Raw genomic sequence first — 11382 nt, 5'->3', positions numbered from 1 at the left:
ACACCAGCAATCAACAGCCAACTATTGCACAACTATATTCTACCCACCTCAAGACTCCGCTCCAATATAGAAGCATCAAGAAATATGGACCAATAGGCTTTCTACAAACACTTCTATTCAATACCCATTGTTTCTGTTCTGTCTTGTGTTGATACTTTTAATACCCTATTAATATCCCCTCTTGTTCTGTCTTGTGTTAATGCCACATCACCCCTCCCACCTCACTCAAATGTAGATATAAAATCGGAGATACGTAAGTTCTAATCAGTTGTGTATTTGTGAAGTCTTTGAAAATGTAATAAGTTTTACGAAACGCGCCCGTGTCGCGTCAGACTAGAAATAAAAATGAATTTTGGAGAAGTGATTTTTGATTTACCTCCAACAGTGAAGCGTAATGTACGAAAGATTGAGAAAATTCGTGTTAGAATTATTAATCTTACTTTTTCGGTCATATTTAATAATATATATATATATATATATATATATATATATATAACTGAAAACTCACACCCCAGAAGTGACTCGAACCCATACTCCCACAACTGGTATGTACAGGGACGCCTTAATCCGCTTGACCATCACGACCGGACAAAAGGAAGTGATAGCCGAGGCTATATGAACCACTTCCCCGCCGGCACTCGGATGGTAATCTTGGGCATAGCATTTTATCAAATCACCTCATTCTTTGGGGCACACGTGAGGAACACAAATGCAAACAAGCCTGAATGGTCCCCAGGACTATATACAACTGAAAACTCACACCCCAGAAGTGACTCGAACCCATACTCCCACAACTGGTATGTACAGGGACGCCTTAATCCGCTTGACCATCACGACCGGACAAAAGGAAGTGATAGCCGAGGCTATATGAACCACTTCCCCGCCGGCACTCGGATGGTAATCTTGGGCATAGCATTTTATCAAATCACCTCATTCTTTGGGGCACACGTGAGGAACACAAATGCAAACAAGCCTGAATGGTCCCCAGGACTATATACAACTGAAAACTCACACCCCAGAAGTGACTCGAACCCATACTCCCACAACTGGTATGTACAGGGACGCCTTAATCCGCTTGACCATCACGACCGGACAAAAGGAAGTGATAGCCGAGGCTATATGAACCACTTCCCCGCCGGCACTCGGATGGTAATCTTGGGCATAGCATTTTATCAAATCACCTCATTCTTTGGGGCACACGTGAGGAACACAAATGCAAACAAGCCTGAATGGTCCCCAGGACTATATACAACTGAAAACTCACACCCCAGAAGTGACTCGAACCCATACTCCCACAACTGGTATGTACAGGGACGCCTTAATCCGCTTGACCATCACGACCGGACAAAAGGAAGTGATAGCCGAGGCTATATGAACCACTTCCCCGCCGGCACTCGGATGGTAATCTTGGGCATAGCATTTTATCAAATCACCTCATTCTTTGGGGCACACGTGAGGAACACAAATGCAAACAAGCCTGAATGGTCCCCAGGACTATATACAACTGAAAACTCACACCCCAGAAGTGACTCGAACCCATACTCCCACAACTGGTATGTACAGGGACGCCTTAATCCGCTTGACCATCACGACCGGACAAAAGGAAGTGATAGCCGAGGCTATATGAACCACTTCCCCGCCGGCACTCGGATGGTAATCTTGGGCATAGCATTTTATCAAATCACCTCATTCTTTGGGGCACACGTGAGGAACACAAATGCAAACAAGCCTGAATGGTCCCCAGGACTATATACAACTGAAAACTCACACCCCAGAAGTGACTCGAACCCATACTCCCACAACTGGTATGTACAGGGACGCCTTAATCCGCTTGACCATCACGACCGGACAAAAGGAAGTGATAGCCGAGGCTATATGAACCACTTCCCCGCCGGCACTCGGATGGTAATCTTGGGCATAGCATTTTATCAAATCACCTCATTCTTTGGGGCACACGTGAGGAACACAAATGCAAACAAGCCTGAATGGTCCCCAGGACTATATACAACTGAAAACTCACACCCCAGAAGTGACTCGAACCCATACTCCCACAACTGGTATGTACAGGGACGCCTTAATCCGCTTGACCATCACGACCGGACAAAAGGAAGTGATAGCCGAGGCTATATGAGTTTTCAGTTGTATATAGTCCTGGGGACCATTCAGGCTTGTTTGCATTTGTGTTCCTCACGTGTGCCCCAAAGAATGAGGTGATTTGATAAAATGCTATGCCCAAGATTACCATCCGAGTGCCGGCGGGGAAGTGGTTCATATAGCCTCGGCTATCACTTCCTTTTGTCCGGTCGTGATGGTCAAGCGGATTAAGGCGTCCCTGTACATACCAGTTGTGGGAGTATGGGTTCGAGTCACTTCTGGGGTGTGAGTTTTCAGTTGTATATAGTCCTGGGGACCATTCAGGCTTGTTTGCATTTGTGTTCCTCACGTGTGCCCCAAAGAATGAGGTGATTTGATAAAATGCTATGCCCAAGATTACCATCCGAGTGCCGGCGGGGAAGTGGTTCATATAGCCTCGGCTATCACTTCCTTTTGTCCGGTCGTGATGGTCAAGCGGATTAAGGCGTCCCTGTACATACCAGTTGTGGGAGTATGGGTTCGAGTCACTTCTGGGGTGTGAGTTTTCAGTTGTATATAGTCCTGGGGACCATTCAGGCTTGTTTGCATTTGTGTTCCTCACGTGTGCCCCAAAGAATGAGGTGATTTGATAAAATGCTATGCCCAAGATTACCATCCGAGTGCCGGCGGGGAAGTGGTTCATATAGCCTCGGCTATCACTTCCTTTTGTCCGGTCGTGATGGTCAAGCGGATTAAGGCGTCCCTGTACATACCAGTTGTGGGAGTATGGGTTCGAGTCACTTCTGGGGTGTGAGTTTTCAGTTGTATATAGTCCTGGGGACCATTCAGGCTTGTTTGCATTTGTGTTCCTCACGTGTGCCCCAAAGAATGAGGTGATTTGATAAAATGCTATGCCCAAGATTACCATCCGAGTGCCGGCGGGGAAGTGGTTCATATAGCCTCGGCTATCACTTCCTTTTGTCCGGTCGTGATGGTCAAGCGGATTAAGGCGTCCCTGTACATACCAGTTGTGGGAGTATGGGTTCGAGTCACTTCTGGGGTGTGAGTTTTCAGTTGTATATAGTCCTGGGGACCATTCAGGCTTGTTTGCATTTGTGTTCCTCACGTGTGCCCCAAAGAATGAGGTGATTTGATAAAATGCTATGCCCAAGATTACCATCCGAGTGCCGGCGGGGAAGTGGTTCATATAGCCTCGGCTATCACTTCCTTTTGTCCGGTCGTGATGGTCAAGCGGATTAAGGCGTCCCTGTACATACCAGTTGTGGGAGTATGGGTTCGAGTCACTTCTGGGGTGTGAGTTTTCAGTTGTATATAGTCCTGGGGACCATTCAGGCTTGTTTGCATTTGTGTTCCTCACGTGTGCCCCAAAGAATGAGGTGATTTGATAAAATGCTATGCCCAAGATTACCATCCGAGTGCCGGCGGGGAAGTGGTTCATATAGCCTCGGCTATCACTTCCTTTTGTCCGGTCGTGATGGTCAAGCGGATTAAGGCGTCCCTGTACATACCAGTTGTGGGAGTATGGGTTCGAGTCACTTCTGGGGTGTGAGTTTTCAGTTGTATATAGTCCTGGGGACCATTCAGGCTTGTTTGCATTTGTGTTCCTCACGTGTGCCCCAAAGAATGAGGTGATTTGATAAAATGCTATGCCCAAGATTACCATCCGAGTGCCGGCGGGGAAGTGGTTCATATAGCCTCGGCTATCACTTCCTTTTGTCCGGTCGTGATGGTCAAGCGGATTAAGGCGTCCCTGTACATACCAGTTGTGGGAGTATGGGTTCGAGTCACTTCTGGGGTGTGAGTTTTCAGTTGTATATAGTCCTGGGGACCATTCAGGCTTGTTTGCATATATATATATATATATATATATATATATATATATATATATATATATATATATATATATATATATATATATATATATATATATATATCATATATATCATAGAGTCATATATATATATATATATATATATATATATATATATATATATATCCTCCTCCTTATATATATATATATATATATATATATATATATATATATATATATATATATATATATATATATATATATACATATATATATATATATATATATATATATATATATATATATATATATATATATATATATATATATATATATATATATTAGATAACGTTATATCTTTTCCAGGGTTCTACCTTTACATGCTGGTTGTCAAAACCTTCTCCGTAGAGAACATAAAGCTTCGTGTCTACACTCTGATTGGTTGGGGTAAGTAGTCCTCCTCAATCTCCGTTTTCTATAACCTAAACCAAAACATTCAGCCCAGAGATTCCTCCAAAGCGACAACTAAACTAATCCTCACTGCTAGTTACTCCCAAGTCAAATTATTGCATAAATTGCAATAAACACAGCGTTTGGGGAACTGATTGTGCATGTATCTAGTGTTTAGTAATTACTTTGGAGTATACTGTATACACCAAGAGGTATACACGCCTTGGTGTATGTACACTGGGAGAAGCAGGAGGATATAGAGAGGATACAAAGGCAGCAAGGTATACTTGCTAGAGGCAGGAGGGATATACTTGGTAGGGAGAACCAGGAGGGCATACTTACTAGAGAAGCAAGAGAGAGTATATTGCTGGAGAAGCAGGAAGGTATACTTGGTAGATAGGAGTATAGCATACTTGGCGGGGAAGTAGGACGTTATACTTGGCAGGGAAGCAGGAGGGTATATTTATTAGTGGCACGAGGGTATACTTAATATAGAGGCACGATGGTATATATATATAGAGGGGCAAGATAGTATACTTGCTAGAGGCAAGAGAATATATTTGAGAGATGCAATGGAGTATATTTGTGAGAGATGCAATGGAGTATATTTGTTAAAGACAGAGAGAGAGAGAGAGAGAGAGAGAGAGAGAGAGAGAGAGAGAGACATACTCGAGAAAGACATCAAGGTATACTTGATAGAGTTAGCTATCAGGTAAATTTGTTTTACACTATTATACACATATTATGACCCATTGAATAATAGGTCATATATAATGGGACATATACAGCCACTGTTATATAACAAGCACATCTACATATAGCAAATAATTTGAAGGGAATTAATAGCATGTTTTGCCATTAAGTTGATAAACTCATCAAAAAGCATCAATAGGTCTCGCAAGGTCATAGGCAGTATTGTAAACTTATGTAAACAAGGCCAAGAGGTCTCATTAGGTAATGACGAAGCGTGATGATCTTTCATTTGTCAATATTAAAGTGCATCTGCCAGTCTCTTGACCATTTCAAAACTCTCTCTAGATCGCCCTTGAAGTGATTTTAAGTCTTCAGAGTACATTTCCCGCCAGATTTTCGTATCGTCACAAATTTGCAAAGAACAGAGGTCCCAGGACAGATCTTTGAGGCACTCCACTCGCAACAGCTTCCCATTCTGACTTAACTCCATTTATTCTAACTTTTTGTTTCCTTTGGTATAACCACAAGATAACCTCAAGATAACCTCAAGATAACCATGGCCTAACCAACTTAAGATAACACCTCCAAATCCGTGGACCTTTATATTTTATTTATTTTATATATATATATATATATATATATATATATATATATATATATATATATATATATATATATATACATACATACATACATACATACATACATACATACATACATACATACATACATACATATATACTTTAAGTTTTTAAGTAATGTGTTTATATTCTCTACAGGTATTCCAGTTCCTATTATAATTACGTGGGTCATCTTAAAGTCTCATCTCACTATCACTCATGTGAGTATTGTGTTGGTTAAGTACATGTTGTGAGTGTGTGTTGTATGTGTACATCCCCCCCTTGTGTGTGTTGTATGTGTACATCCCCCTTGTGTGTGTTGTATGTGTACATCCCCCGTGTGTGTGTGTTGTATGTGTACATCCCCCGTGTGTGTGTGTTGTACGTGTACATCCCCCGTGTGTGTGTTGTATGTGTACATCCCCCGTGTGTGTGTTGTATGTGTACATCCCCCGTGTGTGTGTTGTATGTGTACATCCCCCGTGTGTGTGTTGTATGTGTACATCCCCGTGTGTGTGTTGTATGTGTACATCCCCCGTGTGTGTGTTGTATGTGTACATCCCCCGTGTGTGTGTGTTGTATGTGTACATCCCCCGTGTGTATGTGTTGTATGTGTACATCCCCCGTGTATGTGTTGTATGTGTACATCCCCCGTGTATGTGTTGTATGTGTACATCCCCCGTGTGTGTGTGTTGTATGTGTACATCCCCCGTGTGTGTGTTGTATGTGTACATCCCCCGTGTGTGTGTTGTATGTGTACATCCCCCGTGTGTGTTTGTTGTATGTGTACATCCCCCGTGTGTGTGTTGTATGTGTACATCCCCCATGTGTGTTTGTTGTATGTGTACATCCCCCGTGTGTGTGTGTTGTATGTGTACATCCCCCGTGTGTGTGTGTTGTATGTGTACATCCCCCGTGTGTGTTTGTTGTATGTGTACATCCCCCGTGTGTGTGTTGTATGTGTACATCCCCCGTGTGTGTTTGTTGTATGTGTACATCCCCCGTGTGTGTGTTGTATGTGTACATCCCCCATGTGTGTTTGTTGTATGTGTACATCCCCCGTGTGTGTGTGTTGTATGTGTACATCCCCCGTGTGTGTGTTGTATGTGTACATCCCCCATGTGTGTTTGTTGTATGTGTACATCCCCCGTGTGTGTGTTGTATGTGTACATCCCCCGTGTGTGTGTGTTGTATGTGTACATCCCCCGTGTGTGTGTTGTATGTGTACATCCCCCGTGTGTGTTTGTTGTATGTGTACATCCCCCGTGTGTGTGTTGTATGTGTACATCCCCCATGTGTGTTTGTTGTATGTGTACATCCCCCGTGTGTGTGTGTTGTATGTGTACATCCCCCGTGTGTGTGTGTTGTATGTGTACATCCCCCGTGTGTGTGTTGTATGTGTACATCCCCCGTGTGGGTGTTGTATGTGTACATCCCCCGTGTGTGTGTTGTATGTGTACATCACCCGTGTATGTGTGTTGTATGTGTACATCCCCCGTGTGTGTGTGTTGTATGTGTACATCCCCCGTGTGTGTGTGTTGTATGTGTACATCCCCCTCGTGTGTGTGTTGTTTGTGTACATCCCCCGTGTGTGTGTTGTATGTGTACATCCCCCGTGTGTGTGTGTTGTATGTGTACATCCCCCGTGTGTGTGTTGTATGTGTACATCCCCCGTGTGTGTGTGTTGTATGTGTACATCCCCCGTGTGTGTGTTGTATGTGTACATCCCCCGTGTGTGTGTTGTATGTGTACATCCCCCGTGTGTGTGTGTTGTATGTGTACATCCCCCATGTGTGTGTTGTATGTGTACATCCCCCGTGTATGTGTAGTATGTGTACATCCACGTGTGTGTTAATTCTCCTTTCCCTCATTCTCTTCCTTTTCCGTAGACTCGTTAGATCTCTCTCTACTAACTATTCCCTCTCTCTTTCTGTTCCACCAGTCTGGGACGGAGTTGGCGGCGGTGGGGATGGAGAAGTATGAACTGGATGGTCCGGACTTGGAGGGACTGGTGAGGAACTGTCCGCTCATGCCTGACAGTGGGATAGACTGGATACAGAAGGTGCCCGTCCTCTTCGTCCTGTCCACCAACCTCATCTTTCTCACACGCATCATGTGGGTGAGTATGAGTAGCAGCGGCTGGCAGGGCTGGTTGACAGGAGGGATGGTTGACAGGGGGGGATGGTTGACAGGGGGGATGGTTGACAGGGAGGCTGGTTGACAGGGAGGCTGGTTGACAGGGGGGATGGTTGACAGGGGGGCTGGTTGACAGGGGGGCTGGTTGACAGGGGGGATGGTTGACAGGGGGATGGTTGACAGGGAGGCTGGTTGACAGGGGGGCTGGTTGACAGGGGGGATGGTTGACAGGGGGGATGGTTGACAGGGGGGGGGATGGTTAACAGGGAGGATGGTTGACAGGAGGGATGGTTGACAGGGAGGCTGGTTGACAGGGGGCTGGTTGACAGGGAGGCTGGTTGACAGGGAGGCTGGTTGACAGGGGGGCTGGTTGACAGGGGGGCTGGTTGACAGGGAGGCTGGTTGACAGGGGAGCTGGTTGACAGGGGGGATGGTTGACAGGGGGGGATGGTTGACAGGGAGGCTGGTTGACAGGGGGGATGGTTGACAGGGAGGCTGGTTGACAGGGAGGCAGGTTGACAGGGAGGCTGGTTGACAGGGGGGCTGGTTGACAGGGAGGCAGGTTGACAGGGAGGCAGGCTGACAGAGAGACAGGTTAACATATAAGCAAGCTAACAGATGCCAACAGTTGTTAGATGACTGACAGCTACAGATGACTGACAGGCAGGTGAATGAAATGCACCTCACGTCGCTGGAAGACAAGAGAGCTCGGCGAGACATAATCACTACCTACAAAATTCTCAGAGGAATTGACAAGATAAATAAAGAAAAACTGCTTAACACGGGTGCTACGTGAACCAGAGGACACAGGTGGAAACTGAGCACCCAAATGAGCCACAGAGACGTTACAAAGACCTTTTCCAGTGTCAGAGTAGTTAACAGACGGAATGCATTAGGCAGTAATGCGGTGGAGGCTGACTCCATACACAGCTTCAAGTATACATATGATGAGCGCCCAGTAGGCTCAGGAATCTGAATACCAGTTGATTGACAGTTGAGAGGCGGGACCAAAGAGCCAGAGCTCAACCCCCCTGCAAGCACATCTAGGTTAGTATACATACACTCACTAACGACATCTACTCACGTAATCACCGTAACGAGTTCACACCTTAATTACTTAGCGTCGAGGTTGTTCCCTGTTCCGTAAGCGCCTGCTGTTACTCGGAGAGACGTCTACACTCACGAGCCCTAACTGCTCCTTAATTACTTATACCCACTCGTTAAGGAACGATTGTTAAGTATTTACCACAATATACATTAAATGTTCTACATACACTAAATTACTGTATTGTATCCGATGCCCCGAGATTATGTATTTCCTCTACATGTGTATAAATTGTTCCTCGGGGGATATATATATACATAAAGGGTCATTATACATAAAGGGTCATCATACATAAAGGGTCATTATACATAAAGGGTCATTATACATAAAGGGTCATCGTACATAAAGGGTCATCATACATAAAGGGTTCATCATACATAAACTTTCATTATACATAAAGGGTCATCATACATAAAGGGTCATCATACATAAAGGGTCATCATACATAAAGGGTTCATCATACATAAACTTTCATTATACATAAAGGGTCATCATACATAAAGGGTCATCATACATAAAGGCTCATCATACATAAAGGGTCATCATACATAAAGGGTCATCATACATAAAGGGTCATCATACATAAAGGGTCATCATACATAAAGGGTTCATCATACATAAAGGGTCATCATACATAAAGGGTTCATCATACATAGAGGGTCATCATACATAAAGGGTCATCATACATAAAGGGTTCATCATACATAAAGGGTCATCATACATAAAGGGTCATCATACATAAAGGATTCACCATACATAAAGGGTCGTCATACATAAAGGCTCATCATACATAAAGGGCCATCATACATAAAGGGTCATCATACATAGAGGGTCATTATACATAAAGGGTCATCATACATAAAGGGTCATCATACATAAAGGGTTCATCATACATAGAGGGTCATCATACATAAAGGGTCATCATACATAAAGGGTTCACCATACATAAAGGGTTCATCATACATAAAGGGTCATCATACATAAATACACGCATTATTCTTAAACATTTGTTGAGTACGTATGCTGTAACTCAAAATGTATACAGCCTCAAGGAGGTATACTCGAAGTATACACTATGTATACCTCGCTACTATGTGTATGTATTCTCTGAGAGTTTACTGTAGTCCTGGTCAATAATCAGGACAAAAGTATACCTGCTGGCTGGTCACCTAAGCTGTTGTGGTGGACTTAATAACCCTCCAGAGGTTAGAACCATTGGAGACTCGAACCCGGGCCCACGAAAGACGAGACTGCCTTTTGAGATCCTCTCTTATTGTCGAGAGCTCGTGGGCTGCTTGGTAACATGATCGTCTCGTCTTTTGTGGCCCCGGGTTCGATTCTCAGTTCAAGTGAACATAATATTATCACCCCTCGCTATTGTGGTTATTTATATACATATATATATATATATATATATATATATATATATATATATATATATATATATATATATATATATATATATATATATATATATATATATATATATATATATGGTACTTATTAGGCAAAGTTGCCTAACAAGACGAATTTTCGTGAAATATTATATATTTTTAAATTTCCTTATGGGATGATGAAGTTTAGTACACACAGTATTTTAGTACACACAATAGTATTTATGAGGGTCTCCAGCTGCTGGACACCCTTTCTGACCAGGAGAGTGGCTGTGTTGACGGCTTCAGGGTGGTTACTGCAAGAGTCAGGGACTCTTAAAGTTCTTCTAAGGTCCTTAGTTGCTTCACATTTCAGGAAATAGTCAAGTAGTGACTTATCTGTGATTGTTTGGCAGAAGATGCATTCCTTCTGGCGGGGTTCACCAATCTCCCAGTTGCATCTGTAACCTAGACGTAGTCTATATAAAACCGAACTGCTTTGTTGACCAGACCACACACTAGAAGTTGAAGGGACGACGACGTTTCGGTCCGTCCTGGACCATTCTCAAGTCGACTTGAGAATGGTCCAGGACGGACCGAAACGTCGTCGTCGTCCCTTCATCTTCTAGCGTGTGGTCTGGTCAACATTCTTCAGCCACGTTACTGTGCCTCATCGCCTGTGTGTGACCTGTCCTCCAGGTACTGATCACGAAGCTACGCTCAGCCAACACGGTGGAGACGCAGCGGTACCGCAAGGCCACGAAGGCGCTGCTGGTGTTAATACCGCTGCTCGGCCTTACCTACATGCTGCTCATCGCCCTCCCTCAGGAGCTGGAACACGTCAGGGCCATACTCCTCTCCACTCAGGTAACTCTCCACTCACAAGTACATTCTCCACTAATCAACACAGATTACAAGTATCATTATTATTGATTTGCAATACTGATCTGATTTGGATTGATTTGCAATGATTTGGATTGATTTGCAATGATTTGCAATGATTTGGATTGATTTGCAATGATTTGCAATGATTTGATTATTGATTTGCAATGTTGATCAAGGGTCTATACGATTGTTGCTAACTGGTTCATGTTCCCTGAA

The 11382-nt window shown here is 43.8% G+C and overlaps 1 protein-coding gene across 1 annotated transcript in view; it reads left to right on the top strand.

Moving 5' to 3' along the window:
• Positions 1 to 11382, top strand: part of LOC123761365 (diuretic hormone receptor) — a 246388-nt gene that overhangs the window by 204497 nt on the left and 30509 nt on the right. Inside the window, exons 7-10 of the mRNA XM_069328905.1 lie at positions 4271 to 4351; positions 5827 to 5888; positions 7610 to 7786; positions 10981 to 11148. Of these exons, the coding sequence (XP_069185006.1) occupies positions 4271 to 4351; positions 5827 to 5888; positions 7610 to 7786; positions 10981 to 11148 (488 nt within the window). The remainder of the gene's footprint in view (positions 1 to 4270; positions 4352 to 5826; positions 5889 to 7609; positions 7787 to 10980; positions 11149 to 11382) is intronic.

Source organism: Procambarus clarkii, chromosome 22, assembly GCF_040958095.1.
Source record: "Procambarus clarkii isolate CNS0578487 chromosome 22, FALCON_Pclarkii_2.0, whole genome shotgun sequence".
NCBI classification, from domain to species: domain Eukaryota; kingdom Metazoa; phylum Arthropoda; class Malacostraca; order Decapoda; family Cambaridae; genus Procambarus; species Procambarus clarkii.
This window is presented reverse-complemented; position numbering and strand designations above follow the sequence as displayed.